Genomic DNA, 20,407 nt, shown 5'->3' with positions numbered 1-20,407 from the left:
TTTTTGAAGTCACTAGATAGTGTATTTATTTTTAATTCTGGAGGGGAAGGCTTCTCTGAAGTTACAGTTCATGGGCCTGCAAAAATGGTCCTGTCTCTTTTATTTTGCTGGCTTCAGTGATCAGTAAGACCTGTGAAACAATTAAACGTACTAAAATGGAAGAAACTTTTTTCTTTTCCTGTGGGTGTTTTCTGACACCGGAAGGAGAAGCTGAACGAACTTCTGGCAGCAGCAAGCTGTTATGTTGGATCACTGTGTCTTGTGGAACTGTCTTTGGAGAAGTGGATTAAAATTTTTTCAGTGCTGGAATAAGTGATGTTTATGGTGAGGTGAAATACAACGGGCACTGGAGGATTTTAGCAGTTATGCACAGTATCTTCTGGCAAGAAGACCCTTGCTTATTGTGATTGTCCCTAATTGTGAAGCTAAAATGTCAAGGGTCATTCAAGTGCTACTATACAGAAACTGGGATAATGAGATTTCAAATATATTTAAATAATTTGAATTCTAGTACTTTTTAAATTTCTTCCACTTCAGTAGTTCTTTTTTACAAAAAATGCCCTCCCCCCCCCAAAAAAAAAGCCAACACACCAAAAAAACCTCCAAACAAACAAACAAAAAAATGCAACCCCCCCCAACCTAAAGCGGCCTAATCTTCCCTTTTCATTGTTTAAGGTAAATTGACCAAATTCAATAAATCACATTGACGTAGCTTTTTATACCTTTCCCAAAACTGTTGAAAAAGTAGCTTTATACCTCTGACCCTTAAAGGGAACAGACAGTCTTTGTCCTGCTACCACCATCCTTTTGAAGGTAAGAAATGATGTAGCAGACTAGAGTAACTTGAAGCTTCCATGATATGAAAGAAGAACTATGGGGAAGGGTGGATTTCATTTTCCTGGTAACATACAATAACCCTGGTGTTCATGTTTCCCTTCCAGGATTTGCATGTTGGGCAACAGGACTTTGTCAAGAGATCACTTTGATGTTTGTGCCAAAACCATAGTTAAGGATAACATAACTGTGGCCTCCAAGCTTTGGGAGCTTTTCTGCCACACTGCAAACTTAACCGAAGAACACTGCGATGAATATTTCCTAATGAATAATGTCTCTGAGATAGCAGGAATTCCGGGAGCTGCTAGTGGCATTTTAATAGGTATAGTAGAATATTTTTTTTTCCCTTAAAGAGGAGGCATGCTGAGCAATTGAAATGGGTTGAACTCTTCCCTGCTGGGAAGCGACTGAAGAAATGTAATGACAGTGAAGAAATTATCTTCAATAAAAAAACCCCAAATCTTATAACCTTTAAAAAGAGGAGAGGGCACTTTTGTCCTCATACAGTACTTGTCTGCTGTAAAATTGATTAAATATGCCTTGTATGTCTCATAATTTCATCAGGAAGTCAGCTATGGTTATAAATTATACTAACATGAGTAAGTTATTAAAATTTTTCATAACTCTGCATAGTGACAACTCTCCATTTAGACAGGTTAAGATTATATCCTGAAAGATAAGAGTACTTGTACAGAAATAGTATGTCTCCTGCTTTGCCCACTCTTGAATATAATATCATTGAAAAGTGTTCATTATTGAAAAAAACTCCAGGGAACAGCTGCTCTGTGCAGGTGCTGAATGCTGAAGGTTCCCATTTTCACAGAAACCAGCATTCTAGTTTCTAAAATGGACTCAACATTTGTTAGTGAAATTTCAAATGCCAAACGTGCAATTCTGTAATTCTTTCACTGACTGAAGAACAAATCCGTTCCTGTCTAGAGAGCTGCTCAGTATTGCTGCTTTGCATTCTCTGAGCTACTGTGTGTGGTATGGCGGTTCGTAAATATATTCAGTATTTCCTTGCGTTAAAATAGGTATGAAGTTAAAAGAATGTTACATTTAGTAATAATAAAGGATAAGTTGCTTAGACTTCAGTAGGCTATTGATACATATTTGTGCTTTTTTGATACAGATTCCTTTGAAAACACGCAGTATAAATTTTCTTTCATGTAACTTGTATACGTCTTCATTTGTGTTGATACTGAACTGCATTTGTAATCCTCAGTTGTAGACCCATTACAATGAGAACATAGTATAATGAGTTTGAACTGAAATGTGCTTTTCTTTTCTATGGTGTGATAATAACCTTGAAGACAACTTATGGAGCAATTATTTGGAGAAAGGAGAGATCCTGGAGAAAGCACATCACCCATCTGTTGATGTAGCAGGCCAGAAAAACAACCTGCACCTGTACGTGCTTTCAGATATTGCTACTTCCTTCATGGTGCTGGTTGGCATCTTCTTCCCTTCGGTGACTGGTGAGAATGCTGGGATAAGAGGGCATCATGGGACTTTGAGCTTCTTCCTGCCCTGTGATCTTACATTTGAATGTACTTTCAGGTATCATGGCTGGTTCAAACAGATCAGGGGACCTCAAAGATGCACAGAAATCCATTCCCGTTGGAACAATTCTTGCCATTGTCACCACATCACTAGTCTGTATCCTTTTATAATTAGTAGAGTGCTGCTACATTGTATCTGATTTATGGAACTGCATTCAGGTCACCAAATTATCAGTGTGAGTATGACTTGTAAAAAAACAAACAAACAAACAAACAACAAAACAACAATCCTTGGGCTGAAAGCATTGGAATTATTACCCTGTTATTTTCTGTCCTGCTTTTTGTGGTGGGTTCTGTTGTTTTGCATTTCCATTGCTGTTCTTTGCTACACAGTGATCTACAGCTTTTCAGGCCTTTTATTTGAAGTGACTTTAAGGACTATAGGTTGTCTTGAACATTTTAGGACAAGATAAACTGGAGTTAGAAATGAAACTAGACGTTTCCGAGGCTTTTTTCAGCTCTTCTGGGATTAGAACCACAAGGGCTTTGCTTAGGAAAGACTGTCTTCATCTCTGTTCTCCTGCTAAAGAGATTAAACCAAAGTCTTTCAGCTTCATCTAGCTCCTGATGTCCTAAATGACAATTTTTCAACATAGGAGATTAAAAAGAAAAAAAGAAAAGTCAAAAGAGCTTTCTAAATAAATCCCACCCAAAGGGCAGCTGGCTGAGATGGTGACTTTCCTGGAAATTCTGCTGTTCCATTCCTGTTTTTTGCCAAACCTTGCCTAACTGTAAATCAGGATCCCAGCTTGCTTGTCCCAGCTTCTTAGGAGCACAACCTTCTCCAGTTGTTATTTTGGGAACTGGCCCTGTACGAAGAAGTCAGCATTTCCTGTGAACATAATAAATATTAAACCAGGTCACAGACATAATGCCAACTCTGTTGGCAGTTTGGAACTGACTCAGTAACTGATGTGTTGGTTTCATACGCCACCCTGTGGGAGCCTCACACCGTGGTTTTTAGGAGGGAGCCACGTTTCCCCTTTTATTACACTTTGTAATCTACAGTTGCATGTCAGGGGTAGAACTTAGGATTTAACCATTCATGTGAACTTAATTCACAAGATCAAAAACTTTATGGATTGCCAGATCCAAAAAGCCTAAGGTATTTTGTCCTGCACAGTGCAGCAGCAGTACAGTTTAATAACAAACCTCATAGTCAAAGACCTACTGGTGACGTGAATGCCATCAGAGGCCACAGATAGGAACATGCAAGGTAATGGGTTGCTGTATGTTCAAAATATCTTCAGACACAGGGAAAGGAGGGAGAAAAGAAAGATAGTTTAATATCAACTTCTATACTAGCAGAAGATTAAATTGACATTTTAGTATAAAAATGCTTCATTTGATTTTGTTTCCTTTATCAGAACATTTAAAACTGTTTTAAAAACTGAAACTTAGAAGAACAACTTTGTTACTTTAACATAAGAAGCTTTCTGTGAGATGTGAAACATTAATTTGCTCACAGCTTTATGATGTACTTGTGGAGGTGCTGCAGTGCAAATGCTGTGGGACGGAGGCACATACTCTCCTTTCCACGATACTTTCTATGGGGGTTTTTTTCTGCCACATCTTAAGAAATCTTACTTCCTTAGCACACTCTGTCCTCAAGACTTCAGTTGTGTATTATTATTTGGAGCCTGCATAGAAGGTGTTGTCCTGAGAGATAAGTAAGTTGTACTGCTTTAATGCTCTCCTTTCATTTTCTGTTTTGCAGAGTAGGTATTCTTTTCCATCTTGCCTCCTCCTTCCCCCTACAAATCTCCCTGCCCTTAGGTTTTTTTGGCTTTTACTTACGGGTACCTTTTAAAACCATATTTGTATGTAAATTGTAATCACTGTTTTGGTAATCTACTTCTATTTGATTTGATGTTTTCTGGCATGGTTCCCTCAGATCTTCCATCCTGTGTCTTAATTCTTGCATTTCTCTATATGAAAGTGAGAAATAATGTGGTGATAATACAAGAATTTTAAAATATATATAATGAAAAGAAAGCTTTCAAACTGTTGGAATCAGGCTGCAGACACTTCCTATATGTGTATCAAAAGTAACTCAGTTTGTTTACTACTTTCTGTATTTCCTGATCAAGAAAATAGTATTTAATAATATTTAATAATATTTAAATGACATCTTAAAACTGACCCAAAAACCCAAACCTGAGTCTCAACTGAATGCTCCCTGTCCCTCTCTGCAGGTATGGTGATGCGGTGAACAAGAACTTGGTGGTGGGTACCCTGTCATGGCCCTCACCGTGGGTCATTGTGATAGGATCCTTCTTCTCCACCTGTGGGGCAGGTCTGCAGAGCCTCACTGGAGCCCCCCGGCTGCTGCAAGCCATAGCCAAGGACAACATCATCCCTTTCCTGTGGGTTCGTACATCTTAAAAACACATTCTGTACATACTGCCTAACCAGCTGCTTGACTTTATGCTCTTGGAAATCAGATTTGTTTTCCCTAGTTTGCCCAGCACTGAAGTGAGAGTCGATATTTTTTATTTTGATGCTTTTTTTCCTTTGTTAAAAACTAGGAATACTGTTAAGGAGTTTGATTAGACGTTATGTGGTAATTTTATCAAGAAGTTGAATATCTAATTCAATGAAGCACAAAAGGACATTAGAATAACTTGACTCCTTGCTCTAGAGAAGGAATTATGTAGGAAAATTACTACTGTTTTTAAAAATGTAATCTACTTTTTTTCCATTACAGCCTTATGAAATACTTGGCAGATATGCTTAATGTTTCTGTTTTTCAGATCTTTGGTCATGGAAAAGCGAATGGTGAACCGACATGGGCTCTTCTGTTAACAGCATTGATTGCTGAGCTGGGAATCCTGATTGCTTCACTTGACATGGTGGCTCCAATTCTCTCAATGTAAGAAACAGGCTGGTTGCTGTTAAGGGAGGGGTGGAATTAAGAATACTCTTTTGAATGTTGCTAGTTTGATTGTCTTTCAGAACTATAGCTTTAACCATAAAGCAAATTACTGGAGTCTGAGTTCCACTTTCATTATTTCTATGAATCCTCTGACTTCAGACTTTTCATATACATTTGTTTCTGCTGTGGAGTATTCTGTGAATAGTCAAGTTTTTAGTATATTTTATTTGGTTTGGGAAAACAGTTTTATCACAGAGCAAAGACAGCACTGATGATGTGAATAGATCTAACTTGATCTAATTTAAAAATTGTTTTGACTACTTTATACTGATAGTCCAGGCTAATAAAAATCACAGGCACATGTGACAGAGCAGCTGGATTTTGACTGTAAATTAATTGTGATTGTGTGCGACAGAATCTCTAAATGTGTGTTCTAAAAGGTTTTGCACTTTTTTTGCTTTTCAGGTTTTTCTTGATGTGTTACCTCTTTGTTAATCTGGCATGTGCAGTACAGACACTTCTGCGAACTCCAAACTGGCGGCCTCGCTTCAAATACTATCACTGGTAAGCAAAAGGCCAGGCCTGTAATCTGCAGTGAGGGCTTGAGAAGAACCCTCTCCATGAGGGCAGTGGGCAGTACATTGATCCGATATTCTTAGTGGACCAGACCCAGATGTGTAATGGCATGAGAGTTTAATTTCAACAGCAGGATACTAAAACTAATGGGGACTGGGGAGATCCATTGGAATCTTTACTTTCACTGTCAGTTTAGAATAGACAGTTTAAAGAAAAAAGAGCAAGAGTGTAATTTGTTTTTAAGGTTTTTCTGCCCCACTAAGTAGTAATACTTTTGCTTTTTCCTTTAGGGCCCTCTCATTTTTAGGCATGAGTATCTGCCTGGCACTGATGTTCATTTCTTCTTGGTATTATGCTTTGGTAGCAATGCTTATTGCAGGCATGATTTACAAGTACATTGAATACCAAGGGTAAGTATTAACTGGATAAAAATGGGTAGGAAGGGAGAATTGGATCTATTTTTTAATGAATTATCTCTAGTGTTCACGTTTGGAGAAGGCACTGTACAGAGATAACTTGAAGGCATTCCTTATTAGTTCATGTTTTTTAATTGTTTTACTGTATCAGTGCTAAACAAAAGCCCCTGAAGTGCTTTGTAGTTAAACCTTTAAAGGTGCTTGGTGAAACTTGAGTCACAGAAAGCAGAAAACTGGTTGGGGTTTATTTTCCTGCTGTCTGTGGCACATGATTGCTTCAGGCCCAGAACAGCTGATGGCAATACCTAATTCCAGTTTATCTGGTGCAAAGGTCTGTCAAGAACAGTCCTTGAAAAGCTGAATCTACAGATTGGCTTGCCTGAGACTGATAATGTTGGATGCTGTGGTATGGCTGTATAAAATAATTTGGCTTAATGACTCAACCAGGTATTGTGAAGTGCCAGATGTTTGTATATGCTTGGGAAGATTCGTCCATAGTGGAGCGTTAATTATGAATTAAGCACAGAATGGTGGTGGTGTCATATGTATTTGACTGAAACATTTGCATTTTTCTCATGTGACATCAGACATTCATGTACAAATGATAAATATACATGTGATGTGTGCTATGTATCATGTTATTAAACTCATTTTAAGATACTGGTGTGTCTATAGCCTGACTGTAGGTGTGCAGTTAAATGCTCATGGAACCACATGTTGGCTAAACTGTGTGTTCTTCACAGTGCGGAGAAGGAGTGGGGTGATGGTATCCGGGGCCTTTCGCTCAGCGCGGCAAGATATGCCTTACTCAGACTGGAGGAGGGCCCTCCACACACAAAGAACTGGAGGTACTCAGACTGATAAAATGCACTGTCATGGTTATCTACTTACACTTAAGGAATTCAACTGGACTCTAAACAAGATGCTTTTGGTCTGTGTGAATGAATTTAAATGCCCAAAATGTTAAAAAAAGAAGTGTTGACTGCAGTCAGCTGCCTCGTCACTGGCAAGCCCTACTGTATGGGCCCTGTATGGGCAGACCTTTCGTGCCCTTTGGATCTTTAGTTGGACTCAAAATTGGTGAATTCAGAAGTGGAACCTGGGGAAACTGTGGAGTCTGTGAGTTCAGAGGTCCAGAGGTCAAGAAACTGAAACAGTGACTAACATTATTCCCTCTGACTTTATGTGTTGAAAACAGATTAAGTGGGCAAGAACCCTCCTCTCGGTTGGGCATCGCACAACTCCTGGGTTCTGAACAAGAGGACTAGGAATCTACCCGAGACAGAGTTTTATAGATATTTTTATACTTGCTCAGCCATAACTTAAGACAGGAAATAATTTAATTGCTATGTAGCAACACCTTAAGGGACAGAAGACAGGTGGGATCTGTGTTGAGATGAAAATATTCGTGTTTTCCATGTGCCAGGTTTCTGAATACAGGCTACAAATATTTTCTTGGCACAAATATCCAGATAGATCTGGGAGAACAGCCTTAAAGTACGAACACATATTGTGTGCTCTAACAGTACTTAAAAGAGCCTTGAAAAACAAGCCTGTGAATAAAATGCTAATGCAAGCTTCTTAACCTAGGTATATCAATGGGTTTCATTAATGTCAACACAATGCAGTAGCAGAATTCCCACAATATTTCACATCTGCTTTTAATCAAGAGAAATAAAATATTAAGTAAAATTCTTCTAATGTGTGAGATACAGAAAGAACATATTGTTTCAGAGTTAATATTCAAGCACAATATAAGTGATGAGAAGCAGTTTTTTACAAGTGTTTTTGTTAAACCTTTAGGTAAAAAGGACATTGCCTTTTTTATTTTCTCCAGGCCTCAGTTGCTGGTGCTTCTGAAACTTGACGAAGATTTGCATGTAAAATACCCTAGATTGTTAACATTTGCATCCCAGTTGAAAGCTGGTAAAGGTTTGACTATCATAGGATCAGTGATCCAAGGGAATTTCTTGGAAACTTATGGAGAAGCCCAGGCTGCTGAACAGGTCAGTGTGTTAAACAAATTCCTGAAGTAGAAAGGGGTGAGTGGGCAGGTAATGCAAAATTTTGTTTCCCAAACACACATGGAAAAAAGCATGTTAATAAGGCTTCCATGAAACATAGGACTAGTTGAGCAGTACTACAGCTGTTCAGTAAAGGGCTTGCAAACATGGTTCAGCTGCCAATTGTGGCTTTGGGAATGCAAGATCAATGCTCAAATGTTATGTAAACAGCCTTACTGCATGTAACAGTCTTAATTTATAAGGAATAATTACTATGGAAGTTCTACATGCTGCTTAATGGAGGGAAGAGGACTATTTAGCTTTCTGAACATCCCAAGTAGCATTTCAATAACTGTCAAACTCAGCAAATGTGCTCTGCCTTTTTCAGTGTGCTGATAAATTTATTCCAAAAAGCATTGAAGGATGGTCGTGAAAATTTGTTAATAAATTAATCTCTCTCATTCTATAAACATGATATCGTAGCCCTGTTTACATCTGTATAACATCAGCAGATGTTTTCTTCCCCAGGGGCATTTTGTATAGGAAAATTGTTACAAAAGTAAAACTAATTCATGGGCCATGTGTTGACCACATGGCCCATGTTTTTAAACAAATGAAGGGTACACTTGATAGGTGTGTGGATTTGATGCTTATATTTGTAAATTTAATATAAACACAGAATGTTACTTGGTAATCAGAAACTGGAAATCCCAATGAAGTCAATTGGCCTTGGGTTAAAAAAGGTGAGTGTTATAGGATTAGAAAATGGAGAGTGAGATAGTAACACAGATATCACTAACTACTACTGTGAATAGGAGATGATGGCACAAACGAAAAAACCCTAATCTTAATCTGTTAGAAGTGATTATGTTTGGAAGAAAACTCTATTTTAAACAAGTATTACACACAATTAGTGTGTATTTTCTCTTTTGTTTTATTAAGGAAAGCAGATGAGCAGAACTTTGCATTGAAATGTGTATTACCTATGGACACGTGAACCAGGAATTGACATAGCAATCACGTGATTGGGAAATACTAGGAGTTCCTTTTGGTTCTGAAGGTTTTCCTTGTCTCTCTTGCAGACTATTAAGAATATGATGGAAATTGAGAAGGTTAAGGGATTTTGTCAAGTAGTCGTAGCCAATAAAGTTCGAGAAGGAATTGCTCACTTAATCCAGTCCTGTGGACTAGGTGGCATGAAGCATAACACTGTGGTGTTGGGATGGCCCTATGGCTGGAGACAAAGTGAAGATCCAAGGTCTTGGAAGACATTTATAGGTGAGCTTTAAAGGCTCTGTGTGATCAGACACCATGAACAGAGATGTTTATTATACACATGGTAAACACAGGGGATTTTAACAGTATCCTTGTGAAATTGGTTTTGGGTTTTAGTCTGGTTTTTTCTAGTATTGATGGTGAAGTAGATAATTTCTCACAAAACTGCTCTGTTTGAAATGCCACTTCCTGTAGGTAAAATACCTATGAAAGATGCTCAAAGATTAATCTGGCAGCTAAAATTTATCGTTAAAAAATTATGGACTTGAGAGATGCTGGTTTCATGGCAAACTATAATTTGTTTATCTGACAATCTCTGTTTTGTCACAAAGATTATCTATCTTTCAACTTGTCCTTCACTACTGAATAACACACTCCTTGCCTCTATCCTTCTCCTTCACCTATGGTCCAGTTACTTAACCCAGAGCAGATGATTTCTCCTCAGACTTAGCTTTTGAGATTGCTGATTTGATTTCAAATGTGAAATAGGGCTTGTGTTCCTGTGAGTTTGCTTTATCCTGGCTTTGTCATTTGGACCAACCTGTCTATGCAAGTCTTACTGTACAAACTTTTCTTTATTTAAGTGATTTCTTTTATGGTTTGCTGACATTTGCTTAGTGAGTAACTTTTTGTTTGTTTGTTTTAATGATAGAGCATTCTTGCAGAATTGGAAGTAACTATGTTCTTCCCCTTTTGGCCAGGTACTGTTCGCTGCACAACTGCAGCCCACCTGGCTCTGCTGGTTCCCAAAAATGTGTCTTTCTACCCCAGCAACCATGAGCGTTACAACGAAGGCAATATTGATGTGTGGTGGATTGTGCATGATGGAGGCATGTTGATGTTGCTTCCTTTTCTTCTCAAACAGCACAAAGTAAGCAGCTAGTCAGAACCTACTTACTTCTGCGTGCATTAGTTTAAAGAAACAAGGTCCAGTAGTAGACCCTGTATTGATAAATGCAAGTGGATATATTATGAAGTTTGTTTTGTAGAGCAGAATATTATTGGTTCAAATCCCGAGAGTTTGTTTTCTCTCACCAGGTTTGGAGAAAATGCAAAATGAGAATTTTTACTGTAGCTCAGATGGATGATAACAGCATCCAGATGAAGAAGGATTTGGCTACTTTCCTCTATCAACTCCGAATAGAGGCAGAGGTAGAAGTGGTAGAAATGGTAAGGGAATTGAGCCCATTTTTCACTTTATTATGCAAGTGGTGATATTTGGCTATCACTTGATTACAAGCACTATATTTGTCCTTATTTCTGCAGCACAATAGTGATATCTCAGCATATACTTATGAGAGAACTCTTATGATGGAGCAGAGATCTCAGATGCTGAGGCAAATGAGGCTGACAAAAACTGAGAGGGAAAGGGAGGTATGTCATTTGTGGTTCTTGGCTCTGGGCTGCTGAGGGGAGTGACACAAAGGTTCCTTCCTAGTAGTGTGTTATATAGCTGCTGCTTAAGTTTATTTTTCTGAAGATGCAAGGAAATACTTTTAGTGTAGCTTTTTTGTTTCCCCAAATTGCATGTAGTTCTTGGGTTTTTTTCTTTCTATGGGATATCTGGTATTTGTCTCATTTTGTAGTATATGCTGTTTTCCTACTGAAGATGTCATTCCAGTTTGGACTTACAGGACATGTAGCTATGAAAGGTGCAGGTGATCTAACTCTTCTGCATGTGTTTGTCCAGCTTATTTTAGTTGTCAGTTTTGAGTCAGACTTGTCTGTTGTTTCTGACCACGTGATGATGTGAGTGAGACTGACTTCTTTTTCTTGTATAGATACAGGCCTCTGTCAGTCCAAATTCTGCACAGCTTACACCCCTCAAAACTGTTTAAAGTCAATTTGGTATGTAAGATTATTGGCTAGAGCAGATGCCTGGTATCAGAGCTGTCTTAAAGGCTAAATTGACTGGACAAAATAAAAGATACAATGGAACAAAAAGCCTTTCATTTCTTGAAGAGAACCAAAGAGCGTAAAATAAAGTCCCTGAGTTCACCTTGTCATTCATGTGCCCTCTAGGCTCAGCTGGTAAAGGACAGACATTCAATAGCACGTCTGGAGAGCCTCTACTCAGATGAAGAAGATGAGGGGGACCCAGTTCCTGAGAATATCCAGATGACCTGGACAAAAGAGAAATGTGATGCTGAGAAGCGGAACCGAGGCAGTGCTGTGGGAAGCTTTAGAGATCTCATCAGCATTAAGCCGTGAGTCTTGTCTAAGTGAACACCTTGCACCTCCCGAAACTCTACATGTGCTCTGCTTTTATTATCTTTTGTTTCATAATCCTTGGTTTAGACTTGGACAATCAACATTAAGGCCTGACTACTCAAAAGACAGCAGTTAGCCTCCCGAAAAATCTCTAACCAATTAAATGTGGCACACAGCCCTCAATGTTTTACTTGGTATAGTCAAATTTCAAATTGGAGCTGTTAAGTCCTATAACAACTTTTCTCGTCTCCCAAATACCTCAGTAAAACACAGCAGATCGATAATTTCACTGATCTAATCAGAATTAAACGAAAAGTCTTGATAACTTCACTATCTAATATGTACTGTGGATGTTTAAGGCAGAAAGGAAGAAGCTGTGGAGATGGTGATTAATGACTTGGAATAGAATATGTGTGTGATAAAACCCTCTGAGACAGACTTGCTGCTGAGGGAGCACTGACATGTAACAACAGCTGTGGTTACCACGTGTGTGCCCCATGAGGAGCTAGAAGTAAAGGTCTATTTTGGTTTTGTATAAAAATGCCTGAATCTCCTGTGACTTCTTTGATGTCCTACATCTTACATGAAGAGTTCAGTTAGTCAGTTTTGCATATTTGGCAGAGTTCCAGATTTTTCTTCCTAATAAATCATAATTCAATTCTGTTTTAGGCTGAATCATACTGTAGAAATTCTGCTGAATTTGGTGTTAACTACCTGTACTTTTTCCTCTTCCATGCTTTCAGAGAGTGGGAAAACTTGTAAGTTTGTTATTGAACTTAGAAATACATTAAGATGGTTGAGAGGGAAGACTTCATTTTCTCAACTAAAATCAGGAAAACTGTATGTAATGATGGAAGAAAAGCAAAGGCATTAGAGTTGAGCAGTCTTAACAATGTTTTAAAGGGAGCAGGATTAGCTACTTAAGCTAAGAATCATTATAAGTAGGTTGTAACAAACTACAAGAGTTGTCCTGACAAGAACTAAGTCCGGATAGAAAACAATTACGGGTCTGAACCTGTTTTCTCAAGCAGAGTATGACACAAGCAGGCGGAAACATTACTCATTTAGAGAAGCTCTCGTTCCACAGTTCCTAGCAGTTCTCTACTGCTAGGATGTTTTTTCTGGTGGTTTCTGGACACTAAGCAAGCCCTTTGTTATAGCCTACACCTTTGAATCACTGGGGAGATGACAATTTTAAATATCGCTTTAGAGAAAACCAGATCTTCAGTTTTCAATTCCCTTTCCAAAACTATACACAGTTAAGGACAGTATGTGGTTCCTGCTGCTGGTTTCTTCCTCACTTCCTATAAACATACTCTGGCTTTCTGAACCTGATGTGAAGACAGAGGGTGTCCTTGCTCCAAATTAAATAAGAACATGAAGTAACAGCGAGATAGTTCACAGCAGGTAAATTGTGCTGTTGGTATAATAAACATGATTCTTCCCACTGCATCTTCTATTTTCTAGCTATATAAATTATTTCTTTGCAAGACTGAATATTTAGAAGAGCAGTGAAGTTACTAAAGACTTTCACTCATATCACGCAAAACTGAATTAATGAAACCACAGATTCATATTTTATTTGTTTCTACTAATACTTGTTTTTAATATATTAAAATGAAGGAAAAAACCCAAGTGGAAAATCCTCAAAGCTGTAAATAAATTCTCCCTTTGATAAGTTTATTTCTGTATTGTATTTCCTTTTATGTTACGAAAATAGTGTTTGATTTTCTGTAAGAAGGAAACATTCCCTGGCTCGAAATCCCCAAAGGATGCTTTCAAGTTCAATTCCTGCATGAACTGATGTTATTTTGTGTTAATGTATTCTGAATAAATAATGCCGTTACCTCTCTTAGCCTGGATTCTTAAGGAGCGGAGGCATATGAGATCATGCATCTATTCCCTTTTCTCCCATGTTTGAAACAAGTGTCTACTCGAGTTTGAAAGCATGATTGAGATTTTAAGGATACCTGGGTAAAAGTGTTGTAAATAGCCAGGCAGAGAGGTGGACTAGTGTCCAGCTGAAGGAGAGGGTAACATCCTTATTGCTCTCCAGAAAAGCCCTATAGGAGACATACATCCAGCCCTTTGTAGACTGCGATCCTGTATTTCCCTACCATGTGATTACAATCTGTAGTAAGCCAAGCTTTCTCTGGAGATGCCAACTGCTGTTCAACACAAAGAGGGAAGTGTGCTCATGGGAAGTGTGGAGTGCAATGGTGCTGGTCTTCTACTTAGTCCTGATGTTTTTGAGAAGGAGTTTTCTGGTACTGAGAATGGAGAGGTGCGTGACCTGTGCTTCTGTGGGTGCGAGGGGTTCTGGACAGGGCTGCTGTAAGGGAAGGCTCTGCAGTCACAGGTGTCCACTGTCAAAGAGCACATCCCCTTGTACAATTGCGCTTTAACTTCTTATGCAAGACTAAATCATCTTGATAAAATGTACTTTTGAAGAGCGAAGTAATTTTGTAAACTGGTGACTTGACTCCAGAGATCTTACCGACAGACTAGCTGTACCTAAAGAACTCTAAAATCTCTTTTGTATCTTCATCATTGTGTGAAAAAACACTGTATGTTGAGTTGACATTCTACAGCGTTTTTAGGAGATTAAGGTATACTTTTAAGGGCCTTTTTAATAATTCAGTTTTCAGAGGCATGTTTCTAACAGTAAGTCTGAATGTGCTTTTTCTGCAGGAACCAGTCTAATGTCCGAAGGATGCACACAGCAGTGAAGCTAAATGAAGTTATTGTAAATAGATCTCACGATGCCAGACTTGTGCTCCTCAACATGCCTGGTCCTCCAAAGAATACTGATGGGGATGAAAACTGTATCCTTTCAGGCAAGACCTGGGCCACACAGAAGGTCTTTCTGTAATCTATGCTCTTGAATTCATTTTGCCACCAGTGCTGTCGAGCTGTGATATGTGATAAAGTGTCCACTGAGTGGAGGGTACTGTCTTGTGGCTTGTAGGGTAGTAATTGCTTAAAGTTGCTTAAAGTAAAAGTTGCCACTGGTTGCTATGGAAGCCTTGTTTGAAGGTTTGAATTTAGTCTTATCTAAATTCTTACTTGATTTTATTTGTTAGTTTAATTTAATTCTCAACAGTGGATGTAGCAGATATTTAAGAAGGCATTCACAGCAGCCAGTGCTCTGGGCAGAGCAGCGTCTGAACTTGAGTCAAAAGGAAGTCCTGAAAGAGAAGGGAATATCTCAGGCACACGTCAGAGTTTGGGGCTTAGGTCCAAGTACAAGGCTCTGGTAAGATAAAAATTCAGAGTCACAGTACTTTGGTTTTTAGAGGAATACTTACATGATTCCCTTAAGCAAGATCAGAGCTGAGGGTTGTGAGCTGGAGAGAGATCGTTGGTGCCACAGTTTGCTGCTGTCCACAGCTGCTCTTCAGCCTCGATTTGTACCATTAATTTAGTGTGTGCCAAAAAAAAAGATGTCACAAATGACATACCAAATGGTTGTTTTCCCCTAAATCTAGATAGTACTAGTAGCTGTAATAGCTTGTTTCACCAGAAAGGATAAAAACATTCCTCTTAGAATAAAGGGGTTTGAACCACATCTCAGGAGAGATTTTAAACTCAAGGTAATGGGTAATGCATATTTCTCTACCCCTCCCTAGAGAGGCTGAGCCACTGTGACTGAAAACTGCTCAGTATTCATGGGAGGGAGTGTGACTGTCACCTGGTGCCACCAGCATCTCTGACAGGCTCAGCTTTAGGCTGTGGTGGATTTGTTTTGGAGCTGCATGCAACTGTCTCTGTCTGACATGGGGGCAGCCTCTGGTCTCACCTCACATAAGCATTGCCATGTAAATCCAATACAGAGGCTAATCACCGTATTTTGGTTTTGATATTTCTTTTGTCCTTGACTTACTGAAACAGACATGGAGTTTCTAGAAGTCTTGACTGAGGGTCTGGAGAGGGTATTACTTGTTAGAGGTGGCGGCCGAGAAGTCATCACCATTTACTCCTGATTTAGAAGCTTCTAACACTGGTCTACATTTACCTTCTTGGTGACATTCCAGTTTTAAATGGAGAAGAAAAAAGGTTTTTGCCTAACTTTCTCCTCATCCAGTCCTACTCATTGTCTTTCCATTTACAACATACATATCTTTTGGGATTGCAGTATTTGTTACACCATCCAATTAGCAACATAAATTAATTGTGAAGCTGCCACATTATTCAGTTTCTGCTTTGGGACTCCAGCATTTGTGCATGTAGTTTTAACACTAAACCTAATTTTAGTCAGCACTGCTATGTGCAGTATTTTTAGTAACTGTATGTAAAGGTAGGACATAAAAGCCAGTTATTGTAAAAAGATTTAAAAAGCTTTTTCTATTAGGATTGGGGAATAGAAGTACATTATAGAACAGCTACTTTCTGCTGAAGTTCAGCTATAAAGCATTTTCTAAGAGCACACTAAACTGTAAGAGAGGACTGAAAAGCTTTCTTTTTCTGGATTTATTTCCAGAATTAAACTCTCAGTATTGGATAAGAATTTATACTTTTAATACACTTATTGATAGAGATTTAAATAAATTATGTTGATATAGTTGAAATTATGTATGTAGCTTACTATAGGTTGTGTTGCTTCTGAGACTTCAGGTTCTGTGAGGCCAGATCCCTATTTATTTTTGTATTTATTTGTCAGAAATATTGGATATACAGATGCAGACTGTTTAGAAGAACAGAGATCTCACAATAAATTCTGAATCATCAGTGGATTGCAAGACCAATCCTGGGCAGTTCTTTCATGCTTTAAATTTCTTGCAGACCATCCATCAAAGTACATTGAGCATGTTAGAGTCCTGTGTGTAGAGACAGGTGCTATGCTGCACGCACAGCGATGGGATGGCACTTGCACAAGTACAGGGGACCTGCTGCTTCAGTTTGTGCTTTATGCCCTTAGAGGGAGAAGAAGAAAAGAAGACCTGTATTAACCAATAAGTCTCTCGAGATTTTATTAAGCCCATTAAGTTGTACTTTATGTACAGAACATTCATATTTTTTCAATAAAATGTTGCATACACTTTGAACCTATTTTCTGGTCTGTGTGCAATGGTGAATTACATAGGAACAGCCTCTCTGTCGTGCCATGGTCCCATGTTGGCACCTCTGTGAGAGGTGAGAGGGGGAAGGTGGGCGGGATATGCTGGTGCTCGCCTAAATGGCACAAGTCCTGCACAGTGGAGGTGCCAGCTCAGACTGCAAAGCAGCTGGGTGGCCTGAGGAAAGACTCCAGAGTCCACAAATAACAGCCAGGTCGAACTCTGCACCTGTAGACTATTAAACACACACAAGCTTGTACCCCCTCAAGATTTCTGGCGAAAAAATAAAATATAAAACAAAATAAAATGAAAAAAAAAATAAAAAAAGAAGAAAATCAAACCCAAGAAAACTAAAAAAGAAATGAAATTAAAATTGAAATAAAAGAGAAAAAAACCCCCTTTTTGGTGCCCCCGTTTACTCCCTCCCCATGTCCCAAACCCTTAAAATGGGAGGGGAGGACTCCAAAAAGTGGGTGGGAGACTCCAAAAATTGGAGCAGGGGAGCTCTGCGGACGACGGGGGCCGGAGGCACCGAGAGGGCAAGGAATAACAGCAAAATAAAAGAAATAAATAGATCCCGGCAGCCCTGGCGCCGCCTCGGTGCATCCCAGAAGCTTTTGCGCTGCCCGGTATATCCCAGAAGGGTTTGCGTGGAAATAAAATAAAAAAGAAATAAAAAGTGTAAAAAACAAGGAAGAAAAATAAGATAAAATAAAATGTCAAATAGAAGTTTTTACTGGTGGCGGGACTCGAGGCCGCGGCTCCAGAGAAATCGGCGTTGTCCCCGCGGCGCCTCGGCCCCTCGGTGAGTGGGGGGCGCGCGGCTGCAGTGCCGCTCCCAGCCGGGTCCGTATCCCAGTCCTTCCTCAGTGCATCAAAAGAGCGGCTGTTTCCCGGTTCAAACCTCGGCATAGCCACCGAACCGGGCGCGGGTCCGTGGAAGCACTTCCCTGATTCTCGTTACTGCCTCACTCCACATCCCCCGTCGCGAAGCGCTCTGGGAACCCCGGGAGCTCAGCCCAACACCGCGGGAGGGTCCGGCATCCCCGGGGCTCCCTCCAGGCCCCCCCGCGCCTCGTTCCGGTACCGCCAGGATCGCCCTTGTCCCACAGCTCCCGCAGGCAGGACGCAACGAGCCCCGCGCCGCCGCCCCCCACACCAGCGCTTCAGCCGCGCAGCCATCCCCCTGGCGGAGGGCGAGGCTTCTCCAGGCAGGGAGGCGCGTCTGCCATGAAGGGCAGGAGCACAGCCCGTGTGTCCCGGGCCGGGAGGGGGGCTCTGAGGGACTCCGGGGGGCTCCGGACACACCCCCCGGGCACTGTGGGGGACCTTTAGCACCGGGGATTCCTGCCCTCTGCGAGCGGGGGGAGCTGTGCAAGGAGAGGACTTCATCCATGTTAATTTTGGGAGTTAGACCTGCTGTTTCGTTGCTGGGCTCCCTTTCCCCCAGGAAAGAAAGGCTCTAGCCTTTGTGAGTCAGGTGCAATTTCAGCGCAGGGCTCCGGCAAGCTAACAAAACCCTTTCCACGCATATAGAAAGTTTTCCCACCTGCACCTGACACCCAAAAGCCATAGGCTTTCTTTCTGGGGGGAATGGCTCTCATTTTCTTACAAATTACAATCCCAAATGCAAATTCGAACACTAAATCCAATACCAACTATAATACCTGTTCTCGTTAAGAGTCCTTTTCTCTGCCAGGCTCTTTACCCATCCTGATTTTAAGTCAGAGATGCCAACTGGGTGCTGCTGCTCCCAGAGCCTTTATATCTTCTGGGATTGGGCTCCTCCCTTTCCCCGGGGCCTCATTGGAAGGGAGGTGGGCACGGCCGGGGTATATTAACCCCAGCCTTTGCTCGAGGAGGTTATTCAGCAGCCGGGCTTCAATGGGAAAAGAGTTCTCCCTTTCTTTCATTGAATGGGATTTCTCAAGCTGTTCCTGCTTTATTGAAACATCATCTTTGGCATCCAAAGAAGCAGAGCTGTATATGGCAATGAAGAGGATTACACTCAAATGCAGGGTTTTTAAATTTAATAATTTTGTGTCCTCTGTTGGTAAGATGCTTTTGTAATTTGTTATCGTTTTTTCTTTTCCTTAGGAGCCTTGCATCTTTTGGGATCTCCTGATCATCTCAACTGCAGCTTGGCATTTTTTCACAAGTGTTATCTGGTCCCAAGGTGAAGCTGCTCTGTGTTGAAGATGACTACAGACACCCAGATTTGCAAGTAGTCAGTGGGGGGTTACAGCCCAGAGATGGAGCGAGGGCTTGGGTGTCAGCTTAGGAATTGCCAGGGGTGTTTTGAAGGTAGTATGGGTGGAAAGCAGTGTCTGGGAAAAGCCCCCTAAATGTCTGTGAAGGCATCCACTGACTTTTCAGATGTGCCACTTAAGTTTTCCTCTCATTCACCCAGATATTCTGTGCAATTACAGCTGCAGTCTTTGGCTGCAGGCAGCAACTCTGGGTGGTTTGCCTAAAGAGAAGGGAGACTCAGCTTTCTCCATCTATCTGGGTGACTTTGGTTAGGGTTTCTTTACCATGTCAGAAGGACAGGGTGTAAAGCAGATTTGAACAGAAAAGAGGCCAGAGGAGCAGAGCAAGAAGGTGGGTCATCACCTGATATCAGCACAAAGATGTAGCTTTTGGCTCCACCTTTACTTGATGTGTTAAGGATTTTGTTGTTTGGGTTTGGTTTTTCTTTGTTTTCAGATGCAGAGCCCTGGCCCCAGGAGGCTCTAGGCACCAGAGGGGAGGTGATCTGGGTGAGTCCCGGTGAGCAAGGCGAGCATTGACTCCAGGACAGAACTAGATGGTCTTTTATAGGTGTTGTGGTGAATCTGTGCACATGCTTTGTTTCTTGTGATTTCCAGCGGTTCTACCACCTTCTAACAGAGAGTCCAGTGCTTCAGGGCCCCTGCTGGTAAGAGGTCACTGTGGAGGAGAGGTAGGTAGGAGCTCCCACAGGAAAGCCATCCTTTCAGGCAGTATCTCAGTATGTACATTTGCCTTTGGTTTTTTTACTTTGCAGAGAATGTGTGCAGCCTCAGAGGGCTGGAGCCACCTGCCAATTACGTTTGATGGTCTTCAGCTGTACTTGTCAGTAGTCTCCTAGTACTACGAGGCTCATCAATTAAGGCTTGACCTTTTCTGGTTGCAGGTGCCATCTGGCCTGCCTTTGGCAAAGGAGGAGCATTAAAGTTGAGGCACGGAGGTAGTGAGGAGGTGCTGGAGTCTCCCTTACTTTCAGAAACACCACGTAACTTTTTTTCTCACTCACCCAGGTATGGCACACAGTGACGGCAGCAGCCTCTGACTTGGGTCAGAGCCAGTGGCCCGAGAACTTCTCAGCTTAGGGGACGGTGAGTAGCCAATTGCGGGGTTATCGCCTATGTGCTGCCAAACCCTTGTGTCAGATTCGGTCAGATCTCAGCCAGCACCCAGTCGGGGCAGTCTAAGTCCCCGTAGAAGCAGAACTGCTGCGTGGGGAGAGGCGGTCAGAGGCGCACTGCCGCTCTGCGTCCTCCCAGCTCCCCGCCGCCGACTCCCGGCCCACCACGTCGCCGCTGCTCCCCGGTCCCCCATGCCGCACAGTCCGCCTTCG

At 41.0% G+C, this 20,407-nt stretch overlaps 1 protein-coding gene across 3 annotated transcripts in view; it reads left to right on the top strand.

The window, feature by feature from the left end:
- Positions 1–16,801, top strand: part of SLC12A4 (solute carrier family 12 member 4) — a 46,013-nt gene extending 29,212 nt beyond the window's left edge. For 2 of the 3 annotated variants that reach the window (XM_029964636.1, XM_025896075.2), the window contains exons 8-25: positions 942–1,156; positions 2,148–2,312; positions 2,395–2,493; positions 4,009–4,066; positions 4,592–4,766; positions 5,150–5,268; positions 5,737–5,835; positions 6,138–6,257; positions 7,007–7,111; positions 8,101–8,269; positions 9,349–9,544; positions 10,243–10,412; positions 10,580–10,711; positions 10,808–10,915; positions 11,564–11,748; positions 12,496–12,510; positions 14,444–14,577; positions 15,644–16,801. In XM_029964636.1, the coding sequence (XP_029820496.1) occupies positions 942–1,156; positions 2,148–2,312; positions 2,395–2,493; positions 4,009–4,066; positions 4,592–4,766; positions 5,150–5,268; positions 5,737–5,835; positions 6,138–6,257; positions 7,007–7,111; positions 8,101–8,269; positions 9,349–9,544; positions 10,243–10,412; positions 10,580–10,711; positions 10,808–10,915; positions 11,564–11,748; positions 12,496–12,510; positions 14,444–14,577; positions 15,644–15,735 (2,356 nt within the window). In that variant the 3' untranslated portion in view covers positions 15,736–16,801. The remainder of the gene's footprint in view (positions 1–941; positions 1,157–2,147; positions 2,313–2,394; positions 2,494–4,008; positions 4,067–4,591; positions 4,767–5,149; positions 5,269–5,736; positions 5,836–6,137; positions 6,258–7,006; positions 7,112–8,100; positions 8,270–9,348; positions 9,545–10,242; positions 10,413–10,579; positions 10,712–10,807; positions 10,916–11,563; positions 11,749–12,495; positions 12,511–14,443; positions 14,578–15,643) is intronic. The other variant, XM_025896076.2, reaches the window with a different exon arrangement.
- Positions 16,802–20,407: the final 3,606 nt, after the last annotated feature.

The sequence above is a fragment of the Manacus vitellinus genome, unplaced genomic scaffold (assembly GCF_001715985.3).
Source record: "Manacus vitellinus isolate BGI_N305 unplaced genomic scaffold, ASM171598v3 scaffold_10_pilon, whole genome shotgun sequence".
Taxonomy (NCBI): domain Eukaryota; kingdom Metazoa; phylum Chordata; class Aves; order Passeriformes; family Pipridae; genus Manacus; species Manacus vitellinus.
Note: the sequence above shows the minus strand (reverse complement) of the source record. Positions and strands in the feature narration are given on the sequence as shown.